The 23307-nt window shown below is 47.1% G+C and overlaps 1 protein-coding gene across 1 annotated transcript; it reads right to left on the reverse strand.

Moving 5' to 3' along the window:
- Nucleotides 1-3106: 3106 nt before the first annotated feature.
- LOC123122648 (wall-associated receptor kinase 5-like) lies at nt 3107-11808 on the reverse strand. Its single transcript, XM_044542941.1, has 5 exons — nt 10795-11808; nt 8176-8316; nt 4699-5571; nt 4541-4564; nt 3107-4466 (listed from the first exon to the last, which is right to left on the reverse strand). Exons 1-5 carry the CDS (start codon nt 11792-11794, stop codon nt 3304-3306), a joined length of 3201 nt encoding a protein of 1066 aa, XP_044398876.1. The 5' UTR covers nt 11795-11808; the 3' UTR covers nt 3107-3303.
- Nucleotides 11809-23307: the final 11499 nt, after the last annotated feature.

The following is a 23307-nucleotide window of genomic DNA, read 5'->3' on the forward strand; positions in this document are numbered from 1 at the left end:
TGGATTGATACCTTGATTCTCAAAAAGTGAGGGAAATACTTACGCTACTCTGCTGCATCACCCTTTCCTCTTCAAGAGAAAACCAACGCGTGCTCAAGAGGTAGCAAGAAGGATTTCTAGCACCGTTGTCGGGGAGATATACGCACAAGTCAAGACAGACCAAGTATCCATCACAAACTCTTATCCCTCGCATTACATTATTTGCTATTTGCCTCTTGTTTTCCTCTCCCCCAGTTCACCTTTGCCGTTTTATTCGCCCTCTTTTTGTTCGCCTCTTCTTCGCATGCTTCTTGTGTGCTTGTGTGTTGGATTGTTTGTCGCTATGGCTCAAGACAATACTAAATTGTGTGATTTTTCCAATACTAACAACAATGATTTTCTTAGCACTCTAATTGCTCCTATTACCGATACTGAATCTTGTGAAATTAATGCTGCTTTGTTGAATCTTGTCATAAAAGATCAATTCTCTGGCCTTCCTAGTGAAGATGCCGCTACACATCTAAACAATTTTGTTGATTTATCCGATATGCAAAAGAAGAAAGATGTGGATAATGATATTGTTAAATTGAAGCTATTTCCGTTTTCGCTTAGAGATCGTGCTAATACTTTGGTTCTCTTCTTTGTCTAAAATTAGTATTGATTCATGAAATAAGTGCAAAGATGCTTTTATCTCTACGTATTTTCCTCCCGCTAAGATCATCTCTCTTAGAAACGATGTTATGAATTTTAAGCAACTTGATGATAAATATGTTGCACAAGCTTGGGAGAGGATGAAATTAATGATACGTAATTGCCCTACACATGGTTTGAATTTATGGATGATTATACAAAAAATTTATGCCGGATTGAATTTTTCTTCTAGAAATCTTTTAGATTCAGCTGCGGGCGGCACTTTTATGAAAATCACTTTAGGAGAAGCTACTAAACTCCTAGATAATATTATGGTTAATTATTCTCAATGGCACACCGAAAGATCTACTAGTAAAAAGGTTCATGCGATAGAAGAGATTAATGTTTTGAGTGGAAAGATGGATGAACTAAGGGAAAATACTTACGCTACTTTGCTGCATCATCCTTTCCTCTTCAAGGGAAAACCAACGCATGCTTAAGAGGTAGCAGTGTAGCATAAAGTTCTAGGTGGAAGTTCAACTTAACAGTCTCCACTGCAGTACCGGTATATAAAACAGTGTTTTGGAACTAAAGGCAAACTCTATGTGCCTCTAGGATCTGGTGGGGGATTGCTGGAATTTTGTCTATTTTGGGCCAGCCCAATAGCAGTTTCAGAAATTCCTAATAAATCCTAGAGGCCCACGCAGCCCATTCGTGCAAGGCAAGAGGTGAAACTAAAGTTTAGTCCCACATTGCTAGTTTAGAGGGAGTTGGACCTCTTTATAAGGGAGGTTCTTTCCCCACATGTATGAGCATGAGAACAAGAGGGACATCCACGCGCGCTCCTCCTCCGCTGTCCGCCCCGCCCCGCCACGCCTCGTTACGACGCGCCGCGCTGCGGGAATGAGCCGAGCCGATGTCTAAATTTTTGCCACGCACGACGGCTATACGAACGGTCACACGGGAGCTGAAACGTTTTGCTGTAGTGGAGATTAAATCCGAACGGCGCACCTCTTCGCCTGCTGCCTGTTTGCTTCGTCTCCCTCTGTTGCTTCGCCTCTCTCCTGTGCCTATATAAGAGAGGTCGCTCCTCTCCAGAGACACATCAGAAAGACCATCTCCCTCGCGCCACCAAGTTCCTAAGCACTGCGCTGCTGCTACGTTCTTCTCCATCCCGGCTTGCGGCATGCACCGCAGGTCAGGACAGTAGCCCTCCGAAATCGCACCTCTTTGAGTCCTGTACGGGAGAAGGGTGATAAGGTTTTTGGGGAGCGCTCTGCGCGACTACTGACTCCTTCGTCACGGACGCCCTGGACTCCGATGACCACTTCCCGACGACGACTTCTTCCCCAACGTCGACAACCTCCTCGACGACATGGCTGGCGAGGATGTCGACCCCAAGTCCAGTGCTTCTTCTGCTGCTGTTGTCCCGTACGTGCTCTTGCTTTTTCTGTTAGAGACTCTGCCACAGTTCCTTGTTCTAGTGTTTGCCCTAGATATGTTAGGTTCTACTTAATATATGCAACTTGCTCTACTGTCTACTCTAGATATGTTTGGTCATAGTTCATATATGAAAATGCTATTTACCTTCTCTTTGTCAGATCGCATGACTTGTTTTATCACTGCTATATTAGTCATGCTTTATCTAGTATTTCTGTTAATAAAATCATTCGTTAAATTGCTCATATTTCCAACAGCAACCAACTACATGGAATACTCGTTTGCAATTCAGCACCCTAGTTAGTTCACCAATGTGACTTAAGATAATATGAGATGAGTTCATTTGCACATGTAAAGGTAACTCAAGATTTGGCAGAGTGCTATACCTCTTCGTACAGCCTGGGGCTTCAGGAGTAACTTTGCGTGTAGATTGCTCCGAGGCTGGTGCCGACAGGGCAGTTGCATCGCAATTGCTGTTCACCGGAGCGTCTCCCGCATCACCAATGCTGGACTCAGCAGGCGCACATGCCATGGCTTTGTACGCGTCGTAGGCGACCAAGTGTTGTGCGCCGGCGAGATCTGGCAGGGGAAATCTTTGTGAAAGGAAGCAAGAAATTAGGTTCTAAACGCAGCAACCACCACAAGGAATAGAAAATGCGAGCGGAAAAGTTTACCTGTTGACCGGATCTGACAAGAAATCGACTTCGGTATCTCGGGTGGTCGACATCTCCATAGACATGAGTTCCTGGTCTTAGGCGGCGATGGAAGGAAGAGGATAGATTTGTTTTTACTTTTCAGCGATGACCAGTCGACCATGGGCCTAGAGTTGGGTACCCATCTACGACCCATTTACCCATTTGGAGAACAACGTATGCATAACCGAGGTGGAGACGGCGGTTGTTATGTGCCGCTCCCATAATCCTGTACTAACGGAACACCAACTAGTTGGGCCGCTATATCCCGGTTAATTTGGACGGCTCCGCACCTGTACTCGCCGTTCGCGCACACGACATCATTCAATACAATCGGCTACACGTGTTCTCTGAAACGAAGTCAATCACAAGAAGCAGGGCTCTAGTCTTGCTTTATTTCTTCTGCTGCGTGTGTTCGACAAAAATAGGTAGCTTACACTAAGTAGGCCTGGTACAACAAAATAAAGCACTCTTGAGAGCACATTTGTATAAGCCAACTAAATGCATGGAAATCACTAACATAGAATTTCAATATCTCCATTTATTTTGCATGTAAGGAAAACTACCGAGGGTGCTCCGCAGATAGTCGGAACTCAAGTTCCATACTATAATGTCTGGTCGATCCCTTAGTGTTGCTTTCAACTTTTGTGGATGGAGATGCATTATCTGAAGTTTGCCTCGGTAATGTATGTGTGCCTTCCAGTGTCAACTCCACTTGTCTCATGGTTGGGCGGTCCTCTCTCCTTAACTTTACACAAGCTACCGCGATACTTGCTACTTCTTCAACTTCGTTCCCTCCTTCCTCCATGACTTGTGGATCTAATATATGCAGCAGTTGCCCTTTTTCAAACAAGCTGGCAAAATGTGAAACAAGACTCTCTTCATCTGATGATAAATATGAAAATGGTTTCTCTCTAGTTAGCAGCTCCACAAGGATGACCCCAAAGCTATAGACATCACTTTTCTCAGTTATTCGCCCTGTGTAAAAGTTCATAGGATCCCAATACCCTCTCGTACCTTGAGCCCTTGTTGTAACCCCAGATATATCCATTGGAATATACCTGGAAGCTCCAAAATCCGCTACCTTTGCTGTCAGAGTATCATCCAAAAGTATGTTAGCAGACTTGATGTCTCTATGAATGATAGGTGTTGATGCAGCCGAGTGAAGATATGCAAGTGATTTTGGTGCCTCAATGGCTATCCGCAACCTGTCATCCCAAGATAATGATTTTGGTCCTTGGACATGAAGATGCTCGTAAAGTGTCCCATTAGATATGAACTCATAGACCAACATTGGGACTTCAGTTTCAAGGCAGCAACCATAGAGTTTTACTACATTTCTATGGTTAATTTGTGATAGGATAGCTACCTCATTTATAAATTCATTGATCTCATTCTTCAACACCTTCTTGGGTTTCTTGACGGCTACAATATGTTGGTTTGACAGTATCCCTTTGTAAACAATACCATGACCTCCTCCGCCAACCACGAGATCTTTGTCAAAATGACGGGTCGCCTTCTCTAACTCTTCCAATGTTATGATCATCCTTTCTGCAATACCAGCACTTTGGGGTACCAACTGTTGCAACAATTGTCCACGATTTTGGTGGAAGAACTTACATTTTAACATTTGAGCCCTCCGCTGTTTTAGTTTCTTAGCAATGAAAAATCCAATAAGAAACAGAAGTACGAGCCCCGCTCCAGCAGCAGCTCCAGTGCTCATACCTGAAAGTATATACAGTACAGTTACCCATTTTTCTCCGCATGTATCGCATACATAGTAGAAATGTTTTACTCACCTTTAAAGTCTTTGTGCACACCGCCTGCAGGAGACAAGTAAATAAATTGACTTCAATATAGACAAAAAAGAGCAAAAGGTGTAGGAATAGGATATACTAGGGATGAACAACAAAACAAATTAAAATGATGCAAGCACACAAGGTGCCTGCACGCTAACCTTTGCATCCGTCAAGGTAGGGATTGCCGTCGTAACCCTCACTACAGTGGCATGAATAGCCTCTGGTCATTTGTTTGCAGATGCTATTCTTGCTGCTACAGATGCCAGGACACTTGAGATATTGTTGTTGACGCAGCGATGAGCTCACATTGGTTGGCTGGTGCGAGATGCCACGCTGCAATTGTAAGACCTCCCAATCTAGAACAATGGGAACCTCAAGTTGGGGTGCTGGATCGTTTGTGAACGGCGCTAATGGAAGCCGGGCAGAGAGCCAACGCTTGTTCAACCACCCTTCCTCTGCGATGAACGCATATGCCTGTGGAAATGACCCATCGGAGGCAATGTTAGGATCTATCCAATCAATCGAGAAATCACTGGGCATGCCATTCCTCGACTTCGATATGTGTGCCTGGCAGCAACCCATGCCGTAGCAGTACTCGCTGTCACCGAAACTAGCAGCTGTTGTGGCATTGTAGCTTCCGCTCTTGTTTGACGGGCAGAAGGAGGAGCAATTACTGAGGATGACCCGGTTGTTTTCAGTGTTGGACAACACCGCCTGCACGCCACATCCGATGAGGATAAATTCATCGATGGTTGACAACGAGTAGGGCACCACCTCTCCATAACCCATCTCATAAATGATGTCGTGAATGCTTTCACCGATAAAGAAATTATTGACTCGGTCAGCATTGATAACTCGCATCGTGTTGTTGCGGAGAGAGAAGTCAACAACTCGAAGTGTGCCAAGCATCAGTCGCGCAGGTTGGTGGTTTGTGTCACAGGTGAGGTTGAAACCTGGCATATAGCACTTGGGCGGCCCAATGCCGAACGGGTATGGCACACTCAAGTTGCCGCATGATGTGATACAATTACCTACAGGTGCATGTATGCATGTAAACATTAATGAGCGTTCTGTAGATATCCGTTCATCTGCCCATCTCGACTCTAGCATTCAAGCATCTCCATCGAGTTGTACACTAGCTACAACAGAAAACTAAGATATGTATATAACGCTGTGATAAAAAATGATTTGAAATTACTTGACCGCCTCAAAGTTACACCATGTATTGTATACTAGCATGTGATAGTATATGTACTATTTTATCATTTTTGGTATGTTATTGTATCTAAGATATTTCAAAGTGATTTAATGGAAAAAATTGCAACTGACTTCATAGTTTTTTTATATTTGTGAAATACGCATATTTGTACGTAAAAAAGAGTATGCTCAAAATATCGTGCAAACTACCTATAAAGTAGTTGTAGTCCCAAACTATAGTCTCAAAATATCATATTTGTACTTAAAAAAGAGTATGCTCAAAATATCGTGCAAACTACCTAAAAACTACCCTAAACCCTATATATACTACATTTTTATATAAGCCGCGTCCATTTTTTTTTGGAATTTTACTGTTCACCCGACCTCAAATGACCTCGGGATTATAACAGCCGCGTCCAATATATACTTTTTAAACCTTTTTATATACTACATACTACACGTACATATACTTTGTTATGATAGATACTACCTAGAACATGCGCAACAAAAGTGGGAGGGACGCGGCTAATCTGCACCCGAGCTCAAATGAGCTTGGGTGAACAGTAAAATCGAAAAAAAATCGAAACAAATTCAAAAAATTCCAATTTTTTTTTGAAAGAAACATTGACAAAATTTCTAAGTGCCTGCAAAAATTCGTCATGAAATCACATTCCTAGAAGGCGTGGCAAAAAAAACAAAAACAGTACTCTGAAAAAAGCTACTTTCAAACGCATTCTGAAGCACTGAATTTGTTTTTTTGCCACGCCTTACAGGAATGTGATTTCATGATGAATTTTTGCAGGCACTTAGAACTTTTGTCAATGTTTCTCTCAAAAAAAATTGGAATTTTTTGTTTTTTTTTCGATTTTACTGTTCATGCGGGAGCATATGAGCTCGGGTGCAGAATGGACTTTTCGAAGTGGGAGTAACTACACTTGGTCGTACTACACAAACACACACACACACATAGAAGAAAAAATCATACCACTCGGTGTATTTACCCTCATATCCCATATACTACTATGTGGTGGTATAAATACTATTTTTTTATTCTTAGTATGCTCATATAATAAATCTAAGATATTTCAAACCAAGTTATATGAAAAAATTGCATGTGAATCCATAGTATTTGCATATTGCGAAAATACCTTCATATTAAAAGTATAAAATAATATACCAAAAATTATACATACTACCTAAAAATTGTATATATAGGTAAAACTGTATCTACCATAGCTTACCATAGAACTTGTAAAGCCTCCCTAGTTTTTTAAGGTCTAAAATTTATCAAGAAATATGAAATAACTAGTGGTGCGGCACTATTTGTAATAATATGATCAACGGAGGGATTGTGAAAATATGCATTTATGTGTCCTTGGCGAAAAAGCAATCTTTTCAGCTCAGCGTGACATAAATATATATTGAACTGTTTAATATTTTTCTCCAGGACACATACAGTCGTATTTTTCCAATCGCTCCGTTCAGTCATGTTATATTATAGGTGTGTTATTCTAGTATTTTTTTAATGAACTTTAGAAACTTTTACACCGTCGAAAACATAACTAGTCCTGTGGCAAACTTTTACACGGTATAATATATACATTTGCAACTGCTACGTACATTTGCGTAATTAACTGTTTGTTTTTGCATTTATCTAGCATGTACAACATTTTAATTGTCAACATTATAGTTTCCACTCTATACTTTGGTTTGCTCAAACATATTTTTTAGAATTCCCAGGTCCAAAATTGTTTTGATTTATCTACAATATAAATATTTTTTCGTTGTAACTCTAGCACAATATTATTTATACAGTTACATTATCTTAATAATGAGAAAAATACAGTTACCAGTTATATAATTACGTATGGCTATTTCATATCCTCAAATTATGTCACTTTTTACAAGGATGTATTGCAACAATAATTAATCTTATTTTACCTAGGTTACAACAATTTTTCTCTAATGATCTTGATTTGGAACTGAAATTTTATTTTATTTATTATCTTAGACATTTTTATATTCTTGAATTATATTTTCTTATTACATGTTAGTTTGGTTGATGTGCACATTACAAGGTCTTCAAAGGTCATTGCACCAAAGCACCTTTTTTTCCGCAGAACCTCATAGTTATTTATTCGAGTGTACTAGTATTATTTTCTTAGTTCTAACTTCACTAAGTTGGTTGAGATTTTATTAAATCTGAATTGACTCTGAATCTGGATTTAACGACCACGTGATAGTGGCGCATCCCTTTTTTAAGCTAAGTTTGGTTCATGCCTACAAATGTGCAACTTGGCGAGTTATACAATTGATCGTTTGCATACTAATGTATAGTTGACAAAGTATCGGATATTTATAAAAAATAATAACAACATACAACTCAGCCATGGTTCGTTTCAAAAGGAAATGTATGCAAGAAAACAAAAAGATGCTACCTCCCAGCAAACTGAAGCAACCACCGGGCGTGGAGTGGTCGCCATGGGTCCCATGTGGGCACTGGCACTGAAATAAACCATCCATATTGGTACATTGACCATAACACTTGTAAAATTCTAAATCCTTGCACTCGTCGATGTCTGCACATATACATACAAGTAAGCAGGTAAATTAGAGGACTTAATTATGAGGAATCTATTTGAAAACATTATGTAATTGCACACACATAAATGTCATAAGAAATCAAATAAACTTTAAGAGTTGGATATACTGAAATCTTTTTGTGGAATGGAGCCTACTTCTACGTACCTTAGGGCGTTTCTAACCGATCCCCTATCCGGCTATAAGGGAGTATAATTTCATTTTTCCTCCTTTTTGTCGCAGCTCGTCGGGGACAGGCGGCGCCAGCCCTGGGCGTGGGAACACTAGTAGAAAAAGGGCCTTTAGGGCCGCTGCCTGGAGGTCCACTTTTAGTCCCGGTTGGTAACACGAACCGGTGCTAAAGAAAATTTTATGATTTTATTTTGAAATTTTATTTTGATTTTTTTTTAATTTCAAATTTCTGAATTATTTTAACCTCTAATCTCTAATCACCCCTCATCACTGCTCAATTTAACCTCTAATCTCTAATCACCCCTCATCACTACTCAATTTAACCTCTAATCTCTAATCACCCCTCATCATTCCAAATCATCTAACTTCCCGGACGGTCACCCATTCTCTCACTACTCCAGCCTGAGCATGCTTAACTTCCGGGTTCTATTCTCTCTTGTTTCCAAGTCTGCACTTGTTGTTTTCCTGACAGTAGTAAGATGTCAATTCTATTAACCCTCAGGAATTAAGTTTGAGCATGAAGTCACACATTTCACTGTTTGAGTTTGAAACTATTGTTCTAAAAAACAATAATTATTTAGTAACACTAATATTTCTTGAATAAGTAGTTTGACCATAGTTTGACCACGGTTTGACCAGATTTGACCAAAATTCAAAAAAACTGAAATAATTATTTAGTAACACTAATATTTCTTGAATAATTAGTTTGACCATTGTTTGACCACAGTTTGACCACAATTTGACCAGATTTGACCAAAATTCAAAAAAACTGAAATAATTATTTAGTAACACTAATATTTCTTAAATAATTAGTTTGACCATAGTTTGACCAGATTTGACCAAAATTTAAAAAAACTGAAATAATTATTTACTAACACTAATATTCTTGAATAATTATTTAGTAACACTAATACTTCTTGAATAAGTAGTTTGACCATAGTTTGACCAGATTTAACAAAAATTCAAAAAAAACTGAAATTTGAGCATAACTTTTTTTTCCTTTTAGAATTTGAGGATTCTAAAAATTTGCAAACAAGCCGTAGGCCGTCTAAATCGGATGTGGATTTTCGTGCTGAACATTTTGATATATTATACGTTTTTTCTGACATCGTATGCAAAAGTTATAGCCATTTTACATTTTCCCTACACTTTTTGCAAAACATGTCCAAATTTAAGTTTTTAAATTTTCCTAACTAGTACATGTAGTAACATAACTATATCTGGAAGGATTTTAATTTTTGAAGTTTTTATCTTTTTTTTGCTTTTTACAAAACTGAAAAGGCGATCCACGGGGTGGACCGGGGGGGGGGGGGGGGTTTAGAGTTTGAAAATGGGACCTTTAGAACCGGTTCGTGCCACGAACCGGTACTAATGCCTCAAACCCCATTAGAACCGTTTGGTGGCTCGAACCGAAAATAAAGGTCCAACCTTTAGTCCCGGTTCGTAATGCAACCGGGATTAATGCTTTTTTCTGGTCAAACCAAAGACCTGTTTTCTACTAGTGCAAGAACAGCTCGTCGGGGCAGGCGGCAGAGCATCTCTTCAGCCCGATGCACTGCAGTCTCCTCATCGCCACCGTGGCTGTCGCCTCCTCCCGTTCTCCCCGTCGAGAACTCCCTGGGCGGCAGCATCCACCGCAACTACGACCTGCTCCTCAGGCACCGGCTCCACACATCATGGGTGAGGTGCAGCTCCCCGTCCACCACAGCCTACTCGCCCTTCCGGGGGTCCACCGGGAGCTGCTGGGCCGTGTCATCTCGCACCCGCAGGCGCTGGCGCAGTGCGAGCACACGTTGACGTGCATGGGCCTCAACGTCGCGCGCGAGGCCTTCAAAGACATGGCCGGCGCCACGGAGCACATCGTCGCGCACGCCCTCCGTGACAAGGCCGCCATCGCCTCCACTTGCACAGTGGAGCTCTACATGTCCACGACTGACGTGCGCACCTAGTCCTCGCCAACGGCATGTAGGACGACGCCGGGAAGCACTTTTAGTACATGTCCATGGCCAACGTGAGTGGCTAGTGGTCCCCGTCCTTGACGCTGCACGGCCTTGGGCAGTGGTGCGGTGAGGTCCTTGACGCTCCTGGTGCCCTCCGGTCGAACACCCCGATCCACAGGACGACGGCGGCGAGCACGATGACCGGCGTGCTCACTAGCCAGGCCGGCTTGGCCACCATCGTGGCGGGGGCGCATAGCAAGTGTTCGACGAAATGTATGAGTCAATAGTAAGTTATTGACAAGCTTGGTTAGGACTTAGGAGGAAATAACAGAAGATCGAATTAACCTTGGCATCCGTTGGTGATGTAGGGATTGCCCTCGTAACCAGACTTGCAGGAGCACGTGTAGCCGCCTCTTTGGTGTTTTCTGCAGTCCGCGTTGCTGCTCTTGCAGACACTGTTGGCCGCATCCCTAGAACACTCTGACGCCGACGCAGGCGAGGACGACCGCTGCAGCTGATCTGTGTCGTCCTGGTGGTCATCGATGACCTCCCAGCCGAGCCAGATGGGAACTTCCATCGACACGCCGCGCGTAGAGAGCTGGTGTGAGAGGCTCCATGTCGCAAGCCAGCCTTCCTCGGCGATGAACACGCGCGGCGGCCACAGCTGGGCCTCGCTGCGGTTCCACCCAAAGGACTCTAGCTCCACGTCGTACGACGTGATTGGGACGATCTCGTTTGATCCAGCCAGTACCTCGCGGTAGACGACGATGGGCGCCTGGCAGCACCCAATGCCGGAGCAGGACATGCTTCTATCCGGCCTGGACAGCCTTTCGTCGGAATCGGACGAGAGCCCCTCGTAGTCGTTCGGGCACAGGGAGGAGCAGCTGCTCATGGTGATGTTGCCGTTCTTCAACGTCGCGCGCACGTTGCAGCCCAAAAGGATGAGCTGGTTCTTGTACCGCGACAGCACGTATGGCCCGTCGTCGCTGAGCCCGCCGCCCAGCCTGCCGTGGCCACCACTGTCGATTTTGATGTCGTCAGTGTAAACGACGGCTAACAAGTCAAAATCGGTGTTGATCTGTTCCGAGACTTGAAGGGTGCCGTCGCCGACGAGGAGCCGCGGCGGGTTACTTGACCGGTCGCAGGTGAGGTTGAATCCCGGCGAGTGGTAGCAACGAGACGGGCCCATGCCAAACGGGTATGGCACGCTCAAGTTGCCGCAGCTGGTGTCGCAGCCCGGCATCCCTATCTGCGCTGGCGCTGGTGCTGCTCCGGCGGACAGCGGGAGCAGTATCAGCAACAGCGCGGCAGCTGTCGAGTATAAGGGGGTCGCGTGGTGCGCCATTAGTAGATGAACTATTGTTGTATTGTAGTTATAGAGCTTTCTTCACCATCTTGGTTTATTTATAGTCCGGCTACCACTACTAGGAAAAGGCCTACTAGTGGCGCACCAGTTTTGCCAACTAATGGCGTACTACTGATGCGCCACTAGTACCACGCCATTAGTATTTTTTACTAATGACATACCACTGGTGCGCCATTAGTATAGGCCACGGTGCGTCATTAGTATGCCTTCCAGGGGCCATATTTACCCATGTGCTTTGCCATACTAATGGCGCACTGCGGGGTGATGCGCCATTAGTATCCTTTGGCATACTAATGGCGCACGTTGGGGTGATGCGTCATTAGTATATATATTAGGGATTTTTTTCTTTTCTGATATTTGCACAGATTACAAAATATATTATTGGACAGAATATAAACAGCACCACACAGCAACAGCAGATTCATCAAATACAATAGAAGATTAGTCTCCGAATACAATTCATCATATTAGTCTCCGAATTCAAAAGACCGAACAAAGATAGAACATTACAAGTCTCGAGACCGCGAGTAGTGAGTTTGTCTTCACATTACAAGTCGATATCGATCATCTAAACTACCATCACATAGAAGAGAGCTGCGGTCATCACGATGAGCATCATCGCAATGAAACCGGTCTTCATCCGGTTCCTCCAATGCTCCCTCCTCTCTCCCGCTAGATAGCGCGTGTATCTAGATTCCGCCTCCGCCCTAGTGGTGTACCCTTTGTAACTGTTACCGCTGAAACGGTGAACCTGTCTCCTACACTCCTCCCAGTCGTCGTAGACTCCGGGAACCTTACCCTTGTACACGACATATGACGGCATCTCTATGCACTAGCCAAACAACAGACAATACATAAGCAATATATAAGTATGCAACAAAAGGATCGGGAGAGAAAAGCAACACATTAATAGCACGATTCATGGTCCTACTAATAAATAGCATCGATTACATCTAAGTTGAACGACTGTCCAAACCAAAGAGACATACAAGTTCATTAAAGTTTAATTACAACATGAGCTAATCAATATTTCAGAACTACACATAGCATCACTACTTTCGACTCGACTAATGGGGCCGGAGCGTGGATGAAGCCGCCGTCTGTTGTGATGGTCATGAAGTCGCGGGCGTTGTCAGCCTGCATTTGTAGCGTTGTGTCTATCTCACTGTTGGACGGTTGAAATTTGAGGTAGAACTGCCCGAGGTACGAAGGACATCTTGATGAATGATTTCTGCAAACTCCGACTGGATGCAAAAGAATTCTTGTCGGATGTCCGCATCCTGGATTGCCGCCAAGCTTGCGGCCCAATCTTTGAAATTATTTGGTAGCAGAAGGTGATTATGGTCCCGTACGATCGCCCGCATGTGATGGAGGGCGTAGTAGGCATCCTTCTGACCGCCAGGCGGCTGCTTGGCGCAGGGGAACGTCGTATTGTGGGTGAACATGTGCCTGCCGTACCTACGAGCTGGCCTCTTAAAGGTGCCTTCAGATGCGGCGTAGCCGGGGAAAGCATCATCAAGAACTTTCTTGATATTTGTGTAGTCTATCTTGGAGTCACGGTCCGGGTCGAAATACGTGGCCATGGAATATTTCGGGCTTAAGAGGATGAGTGTGCAATGTGTGTCACTGCACAGAACACGGAATGTTAGAAAAAAAAAGAACGATCGAAATCTAAGAAATCATATGTTACGGGGCGGTTAGAAGATGACTTACTCGGGAAAGTAAGGCACGAGGAAGTTATCCTTATCTGGGTTTGCCAGAATGACGCCTTCGAGGTGTGAACTCGCGACTTGCCGGTCCCCAACGCTGCCCAAGATCTTGGCACGCATGTAGAAGGGGTCGACTATCACAATGTCCGGGGTCTTGTCTCTAATGATCCGCATCTCCATACTCAGCGAAAATAGCCGAACGAAGGTGTAGTGCAGCGGATGAAGGTTAAGCATAGAAAGATGTCATCAAACCGCAGGACGATCGTACCCCCGACGGCGCTATCCACAAAGCCCTTGCCCTCTGGCACCTTGGCCACGAAAACCGGGTATGCCACATCATTCTCTCTGAGACGCCGCTTCTCCAAAGAAAGAACACTGTCATGCAGACTCCGCATAGCACCGGTTGTAGCATTGAGCATATTTGTCGGTAGCATCGCCCTACCCGCCACATGTACCCTCCTCGAGATATCCTTAGGTGAAGGTGGCCCGTCCTGAGCACGGATCGTACTCGGTGCCGGCTGGCTCGCACTGGCGCCCTTGTTAGTCTTTCGTTTCCGTCCCTTCTTCCTGATCTGCTGTAATGGGATCGAGTTCTGCTCACAGACCGCCTTCTTGAGCGTGTTGGGGCTGATAATATTTCGCACCTCAGCTATCTGAGGCTCGGTGAAGGCGGTAGCTGGAGGCGTCTCCTGAGAACTGAACGCCAGACGACGCCTGTTGCAATTGGGTTTCTCCACCGTACCAGCTAGATCGCGATCGTCTTTTTCAGGGTTGGGTTCTTGAGAAGGAGGCCCACAGAACTCGTCACCATACCCATGTTCGGCAAAGTACTTATCGACGTTGGAAAATGTACCGCCGTCGTTGTCGTCGTCGTCCGGATCCTGTGCCATATGCATGTCCGGATCCTGTGCCATAGGGATGTCCGGCATGTCCGGTAGCGTTGCGGCGTTCTTGCCATGGCTTGGCGCTGGCACGACTGGCGGTCTTGTCTGTGGGGTGGTGTCCCCCGCCCCCAAACGAATCTGGCTCTTCGGCCAAAGCAGGGGCCAGCTTACGCAGGCGCTGAGGGTCATCACATCATCTTCGTCGGCCCCAGCGGGTCGAATCGGAGGTAACAACTCGTCGCAGCCTGGCAGCACCCGAACCAGTTCAACCCTATACAAGGTGGGTGGCATCGGATTACCGTGGAACACGCGGTTGCCCGGTTGAACGATTCTGCCCTTGGCGACATCGACCAACTCGCCGCCCACGAAGTGCAGGAGAGTGCAAGGAACATCGGCGGCGCCCTGCGAAAACATGTAGGGCGTCAGGGATGCCCAGTCAAAGGCAAGGAGATGAAGTCATCGGCCGAGAGGCTTAGTTACCGTGATGCCGTCGAGCTCGGCTAATGTCGAGGCACCGCCAACGGCGGGCGTGCAACTGACGGAGGGGCCGCTTGCTGGCGAGGTGCCGGCCGGCGTACACCCGGGTGCATTAAGCTCCAATGCCCGTGCCGGCGCCGGAGACACGAATACCGCCTCCGCCGGAGACACCAATGGCGCCGCCTGCGCGTTGTGCGAGTTGCTGGCCGTGAAGCTGGGAACCGGGGGAGGCCCCTATTGGCCGCCCGCAATCCACGTCGTCAGCCCCTGAATCAAGGTAGGCACAATGGCGGTGAGCGTCGTTCCCAGTTGTTGTTGCACTTGCTCTTGGACAATCTCGGAATCCGCGCCACTTGTGCCTTGAGTTCTTGAACCTCGCGCGACTGGCTTTCCGAGCTGGTCTTTTTCTCCTTTCGCCCACCAGCGGTATAGTATGACGACCATTTTGTGGACAAGCCTTTGCCGGCCACACGACCAGCTGACGACGGCTTACTGAGCTTATCCTTGTTTTTCATTACGTTCAACGCCCTATTTAAAGGGGTGTCAAAAGGGGAGCTCTGAGACGACTCCGCGCTACTGCTTTCAGCCTCATGCGGAAGGAATGTGAACCATTTAGAAATTTGGCTTCATTAATTAGAATGCAACCATATGGAGCTAATTACGCGGGGTGTATTCCTTACCAGGGAAGCTCAAGCGCCCTGGTCTTCGGATCCGTGGTAAGCTCCTTTGTTACCGGGTCCTCCTTGTACCGGGCCCTGACAAAGTTCCTGGTATGCTTGTCACGGAATTTCTCGAAGCGGGGCGGTAGGCCTTGCTCGGCACGCTCCTCGTCCTCCTTGTCCCATATAGGCTCCGCCACTCTGTAACCGCCGGGATCGAGTTGGTGGACCCCTAAGTTCAACTGCCACATTTCTTTCCCCCACTGACTTGATTCGGAGGTTGCGCTGCTCTCGCACTTGATATTGAACTCCTTGTAGTCATCTTCGCTTATCAAAGGATATTTTGCCTTGATCTTCTCATAACTATCACCTTTTTCAATCATTGCCTTCACCGTGCTTCTCCATGTAGACAGGGACGTGCTCATCCTCGTGAGGGCAGCACTGTTCACCTTATTCCCTGAGAGGCGTGTGTCTGCAAACTCAGCGGGGAACTTGTATCGTTCGTGCAGCTTCGTGAAGAGGAGGCTGCGCAAATTCCCTCGGTCCTTATGCCTTAGGTTCTCCGTGTTGATCGAGACGGTGCTCCGGAGAATGCACCCGAGCTGAACTGAGTACCCCTTGACTACTTGTTTGGGCGCCGTTGGATGCCCGTCGGAGTTCACTTCAGTAAATTCCTCCTTGACGGTGCCGAGCACGCTCGGGCGCCGGTCCTTCCGTTGCCTCTTCGGTTGGCTGCCATCTGTGCGCCGCCATCATCAGTGGTGGCATCCTGGGCGGCACCATCAGTGGTGTCATCCCCAACGCCACTAGGGGTTGTGTAGTCAGGATCGGTGTCTTCCGCGGCGGCGTCCTCATAGCGGTGAGGTTCTTCCTCCATCTCCTGGGACAGCTCCCAGAATTGCTTGCCGCCCGAACCGCCGGCCTCATCGTTGTGGGCCATGTTTCGCTCTAAATAGGAAAAAAGTTTGGTCAAAAAGTTGGTTATTGTCAAGGAACAAGATCATGGTCTCATCATTTAGGGTTTGTCGACACCGGGGCATCCTAAAAGCTAAGCTTTTATCATTTAGGGTTTGTCGACGCCGAGGCACCCTAAAAGCCTAAGCGTGCATCATTTAGGTTCTCATCGACACCGAGGCACCCTAAAAGCTAAGCTGGGAAGGAGAATTCTAAGTTGGGCCTAATCATTTGGCTCTATTGCCACCTATGGTTTAATGCAGCAAAAATAAAGAGGCAGTTGATCCTACTTAATTAAGTACTAAGACCCCGGCCCATGCATTAGTCACAAGTACCCCATATGTCCTATTTTTAGCAAAGTCATGCTAAAATTCATGGAAAATTTCAGCATGACCTTTGCTGAAAATAGGACATATGGAGTACCTGAATTTGCCGGAACGGAAGTTAATCGACATTCCAGCAAACTCAAGGGCCTCTCGGGGTACAGCAGCAGCATCACAAGTTGACAAAATTCCCAAGTAGTACAGTAGCAGCATCACAAGTAGTACCAATGAACATATAGTCCAGCACATTCTGAATTTCGATAAATGACAGCAAGTTAACCCATGCTGACAGCAACAAACTTATAACAACATCAATGAAATTGCAGTTGTACGATCATAAACTTATAACAACATAAACTCATGCTGGCAGCAACAAATTGCAATGATCAAACTATCTGAAAACAGAGTACTTGTTGATTAACTATCAAGCTATCTGAAAACAGAGTACTTGTTTATTAACTGGCAGGGTAGATAAGAGACTGCAACTGGAGTTTTGCAACTATGTGATAGTGAACAACACAAGAGGTGCTGCTGCTCAGGGCTTCAATTTGAAATACTACTGGAAGATAACTAACTAAAAATATGTGGAAGTGGAGCATTACTACTCTACAGAGAGATAACGCAATGTAACAAAAAGTGGACATGTACAATAGGCTAGGCAAAGCACGATGGGGAACTAGCAAAAGCCTCTCTATTGAGCAGGGTTACTTTATTAGGTGAGAACCTGCAGATTGTGTATTGGTCCTTGTTTGCTGACCTCTTGTTTTTTTCCTCTGTGCCAAAACTTACTGTCTGGTTCTGAAACTGATACAGTGACAAGGGAAAAAGAAAATGGGCATCAAAACCAAACAATGTGCTAATAGTAGTAGGAGTACTAACATGACTAAAGTCACTTCTGCAAAAAAAGGGAAAGGAGCTCTTGCCCCCATTGTCAAGAATCTTTGGTGCTTGAGAGGGAAGCTTGGTCACTTTACAAAACTGAACCCCCCACACCACCAGTAGAACACAGCCATTCTTTCAAAAGCTAAAGTTTTTATGCTTAAAACCTTCTTAAATAGCAGTGCTTAGAACAAGATAGTCCCAAGTCCAGGCCACCTCCCCCTCCCTAGTTACACCACAACATCCATCCAGACTCAAGTATTCTGACAAAGCAAAATGTGATTTCAAGGTGGGGTAGAAGTAGGAGCGTGAGAGTAACTGTTTTCATTTTCTTCCTTTTTCGTGTTTGTTGTGTGTTGACACTTATCACAGTACCTAAGTGTGTATCAAAGAAGAGAATGCAGCTTGTGGAAAGGATGCCACTGCTTTCTTCAGTTTCAGTTCAGAAGGTTGGTGTCTATCTGAATCTGTGTGTTTCTTTTGCAGGCTCCCAACGCAATGGTGGATCAGATGGGGCTAACAGTGGTGCCATCGGCATATGATTCGTGCAGGGGAAAATGAGCAGGGATTTTGATAAACAAAGAGAAGTGAATTCGGGTGGAGGGGTGAGACCTGGAACACTGGATGCCGGAGGGGGTCGAAGCAGAGGTTGAGTACGCGAAGCTTCGTCAGTTCCCGGAGCCCCTCGACGTTGGCGATCTTGTTCCTGACAAACTGCACACACGCACGCATGAGATGCGGGAGACGAAGAAGAAAACTAGAAAGGGAAGAAGAGAAGGGGAAGATGGACAACTGCGGGGTGGTGCTGCTGGAGATGCTGTCGGGGCGGCGGGCGCTGGACAAGAAGGAGGAAGGAGGAAGGAGGAGAGGGACCTGGGCGGGCGCGGCCGGTCGCCGGAGGGGTCGGGGCCGGGGTTGGGGTCGGGGTCGGCGGCGGCGGCGTCGAAGGGATGGCTCGAGGGCGTCCGAGCTCGTCCGGGTCCTCGTAGTCGAAGAGGAAGACGGCGGCGGTCCTCCTTGGCGCCTCGGTTGGTCGTGGGGAGGCCGGCGGCCACGTGCTTCGCGGGTCGGCGCGGGGGCGGCGGCGCGGGGGAGCTGCAGTGGTGGGGGCGCGGGGGCGCGGGGGCGGCGGGGGTGGAGTCCGGCGGGGGTCGGGGAGTTACTGGCGAGGGAGAGGGACGAAGGGGATCTGGCGAGGGAGAGGGAGGAATTAGCTAGGGGGGAAACTTACTAATGGCGCACCCCGAAGCGGTGCGCCATTAGAATGTTTTTTTAGATAGCAATGGCGCACCCACGATCGGTGCGCCATCAGTAATCTTTTTTTATATAGCAATGGCGCACCGGCCAGAGATGCGCCATTAGTAATCTTTTTTTTATATAGCAATGGCGCACCAGCCAGAGGTGCGCCATAAGTAATTTATTATTATTATTTTTTGTTGCATCTAACAATTTTTTAGAAAATGAATATGAATATGAAACAGTAATAATTTTTTATAAAAACAGTAATAATTTTTTGTGACGGTGGAGCGGGCCGGGGAGGGTGCGGGGGAGGGTGCGGGGGTCATCGGCGGCGGTGGAGCGGGCCGGGGAGGGTGCGGTGGGTCGTCGGCGGCGGTGGAGCAGGGGAGGGTGCGGTGGGGTCGTCGGCGGCGGTGGAGCGGGGCAGGGTGTGGGGGTCGGCGGCGGCCGGTGGAGCGGGGTAGAGGGTGCGGGGGGTGCTCGGCGGCGAGGGGGACCGGATCTGGCGAGGTGGGATAGAGATCAAGATGGAGGGGGATCGAGATCGAGTGTCCATGAAATTTAAAAATATTCATGAGTTCAAAAAGTGCCCATGAAATACAATCGAGAAATGAAGGCTACAATTTAAATACAATCGATCTTAGCTAGCTATCTGTTCACAATTTTCTTGCCCTTATTTTTCATAAATGGAGTTCTTCTCTTGAACGGACGTCCTTTAGGTAGGGTGGTCCTGCTTCTTCTTGTGGTGTATGCTGATACTTCATCGTCTTCGTCACGTTCCATCTTCGGGTTGACGTACTTGTCGAAGTCTTGCTCATTGGCGACTCCATCCATTCCGATGATCTTCCTTTTGCCTCTCCTCACGATAACACGACTTGGCTTTGACGGGTCGGTAATGAAGAAGCATTGGTCCACTTGGGAAGCCAGCACCCATGGCTCATTTTTCGCGGTGACGTTCGCGCCTGCGGTCTTGGATTTGGCTTTGGGTATAACCATGGTGGTGAAATACCGGTCTTCTTTTATGACGCTCTTGGCCCATCTGACACGGAACATCGGGACCTTCTCTCCAGCATAGCTCAGCTCCCAGATCTCCTCGGTCCTTCCGTAGTGTCTGTCCTTGTCGTTACCAGTGTAGGATTCCATCGTTACCCCGGAGTTCTGATAACCATCGCTCTTCATGTCCTTGTCCTCGGTGTAGAATGTGTAGCCATTGATATCGTACGCCTCATACGTCATCAGGTTGTGCTCGGCGCCCTGTGACAAGGCGAATATGAGTTGTTCTTCCGCGGAAGAATCCTCATGTAAAGGGTACGACAGAAGCTTCTGCTTGAACCAACGCGTGAAACATGAGTTGTGCTCTTTGATTATATCTCCGTCCGTCCTCTGTTGGCCTCGGTCATTGTACGTCTTCTCAATAAAGGTTTTGTGCTCTACCACCCAAGGATCGACCACGTCTATGTGTTGTAGCGCGACTAGGTTTGCTCTTTCAAAGTCGGCGAGTCGACCATCGAAGTCGACATGCATTTCGCGGCGACCCTCACGGTGACCCCATCCAGCGAGCCTGCCGAGGTGCCTGTTGACGGGCAGACCAACGGGGTTCTCGATGCCTAGATAATTCGTGCAGTAGGAGATGCACTCTTCGGTCAGAAAGCCCCTGGCTATGCTTCCCTCTGGACGTGACATGTTGTGAATGTATCCTTTGATGACACCATTCATCCTTTCGAACGGCATCATGCTGTGCAGGAACATCGGCCCGAGTTGGATGATATCCTCCACGATATGGACCAGCAGATGCACCATAACGTCGAAGAATGCGGGCGGGAAGTACATCTCAAGCTCGCATAGTATCACCACGATCTCTTCCTGTAGCCTTCTGAGTTGCCTCACGCCAACCGACTTCCGAGAGATGACGTCGAAAAAGTTGCATAGGCCAAATAGCATTTCACGGACGTGCGCGTCCATGATCCCACGGATTGCAACTGGAAGTATCTGCGTCATCAGCACGTGACAGTCGTGAGACTTCATCCCGCTGAACTTCTGCTTCGCTGAGTCTAGGTATCTGCTTATCTTCCCCGCGTAACCGTAAGGAAGTTTTACTCCTACGAGGCAGGTGAAAAACTGATCGATCTCCTCCTGACTTAGAGTGAAGCACGTGGGAGGGAAGTCATTTCCGGTCTTCTTGGCCTTTTTGCCTTTGCGACGACTTTCCGTGTCCTGCTTCGCCTCATCATCATCATCATCATTAGCGTGAAGCTCCTCCCTGATGCCCATTGATTTCAAGTCTGCCCTTACTTTCGGCCCATCTTTGGTCCTCTCTGGCATGTTGAGCAGGGTACCAAGCAGACTCTCGCACACGTTCTTCGTGATATGCATGACATCAAGGCTGTGAGGCACACGGTGGATCTTCCAGTACGACAAGTCCCAGAAAACAGACCTCGTTTTCCATACCTTCAGCAGCGGCTCTGGCGCCTTTTGCTTCTTTCCCGGCTCTGGCGCCTTTTGCTTCTTTCCTGGCAGTGGGCAATCTTTCCAATTTTTCAACAGCTCGTCTATTTCCTCACCGCTCCTCGTACGCGGGCGTCTTCGGGGTTCGGTTTCACCATCGAACAGATCCTTGCATTTCCTCCACGGGTCATCGTCGCGAAGCCACCTTCGATGTCCCATGAACACGGTTTTCGAAGACCCGGGATCTCTATCTAGCTGGCGATATGTTGTGTCATCCATGCACCTGACGCATTCAGAAAATCCGTGGACCACCTGCCCCACGAGATATCCGTAACCGAGATAGTCGTGCACCGTCGTGAGCAGTGCGGCTCTCATAGGGAAATATTCTTTCTCTGCGGCGTCCCACGTATTGGCTGGCATTTTCCACAGCGTGTCTAGCTCCTCTTTCAGCAGCCCCAGATACAGATTGATGTCGTTCCCTGGTTGTTTCGGCCCTTCAATTAGCATACTCATGTGAATGTACTTCCTCTTCATGCACAACCAGGGGGGAAGGTTGTACATCGACACAAACACAGGCCAGGTGCTATGTGTGCTTCTCTGGCTGCCAAACGGATTGACTCCATCGGTGCTCGCGCCCAGCACGATGTTCTTTGGATCCTTCCCAAATTCTCGGTGTTCGAAGTTCAACGCTTTCCACTGGCTCCCATCCTTAGGGTGACTCATCATCTTGTCTTTTTTATTTATCTCCGGATCATTTCTGTCATCTTCTCGCTTCTTCTCCTCCCTATCCGCGTGCTAACGCAGGAGCTTTGCTACCTTAGGGTCCACGAAATACCGCTGCAGACGAGGAGTGATCGGAAAGTACCACACCACTTTTCGAGGAGCTTTCTTCCTCTTCTTGTATCGAGTGACGCCGCACACCGGACATATGGTAGACTCCGCGTGCTCGTCCCGATAAATGATGCAATTGTTCATGCACACATGGTATTTCACGTGCGGTAAATCCAGAGGACACACGATTTTCTTCGCCTCCTCGAAACTGGTCGGGCACTTGTTCCCCTTGGGAAGACGTTCGTGCCAGAATGACATGTTCTCGTCGAAGCATGCGTCGGTCATTTTGTGTTTTACCTTCATCTCCAGAGCCATGAGCGTTACTTTCAGGCGGGTATCCTCGGGCCTGCATCCTTCATACAATGGAGTAACCGTGTCTATCTCCAGTTGATCCAGCTTGGCTTTCTCTCGGGCGGCAGCTCTTGCGTTATCCGTCTGCTTGAGAAGCAGCTCTTGAATATGAGGGTCCTGCACCCAGCCCATAGATGGTCCATCGTCGTCTGCTCCGCCGGCATCTTCATCTTCATGATCATGCCCTTCGTCTGCTCCGGCATCTTCCTCATCATCATGTCCGGCATCTTCTACATGATGACTGTGTACAGCATCACCGTCGTGATCATGTCCTGGAGATTCTTCGTCTTCTCGCCCGCCCGAGCCGCGGTGGTTGTCTTGCTGCCCTTCCTCATTTCTTGCCCGACCCCCATCGACGACTTCATAGTCATCTTCATCACCTTGCCACCGATAGCCATCCATGAAACCACGCAAGAGCAGGTGGTCCCGCACTTGCCCGGAATCCGGGTCCGCAATAAGGCTCTTCAGCTTGCATCTTCGACACGGACATCTTATCTCCGTCTCGTTCTTTTCAAGCATCTCGGCCTTCGCGGAGCTCAAAAACCTATTCATGATGCCTTCGGTCATCGTGCGGACCATGGTCGCCTGCGGGGTAGAGCAAAACGATATTTTAGAACCAAGAAAAAATTTGGCATGACTTTTCCTAAAAATAGGACAAAACAGAATGCATAGTGCCAAAATTCTCGCCGAAACGGAAATGAATCAACATTCCGGCAAAATATTGGCAACTATCGCATTTTA

The sequence above is a fragment of the Triticum aestivum genome, chromosome 5D, assembly GCF_018294505.1.
Source record: "Triticum aestivum cultivar Chinese Spring chromosome 5D, IWGSC CS RefSeq v2.1, whole genome shotgun sequence".
Classification (NCBI taxonomy): domain Eukaryota; kingdom Viridiplantae; phylum Streptophyta; class Magnoliopsida; order Poales; family Poaceae; genus Triticum; species Triticum aestivum.

Bases quoted from the DNA above. Each gene is read 5' to 3' on its own strand.
- LOC123122648 (XM_044542941.1), bottom strand. From the start codon at position 11,794: ATGGCGCACCACGCGACCCCCTTATACTCGACAGCTGCCGCGCTGTTG. The intron at 8,317-10,794 runs GTTAATTCGATC...GTATATGTGCAG, and splicing joins CATCACCAACGGATGCCAAG to ACATCGACGAGTGCAAGGAT. The intron at 4,467-4,540 runs GTGAGTAAAACA...ATATACTTTCAG, and splicing joins TGTGCACAAAGACTTTAAAG to GTATGAGCACTGGAGCTGCT.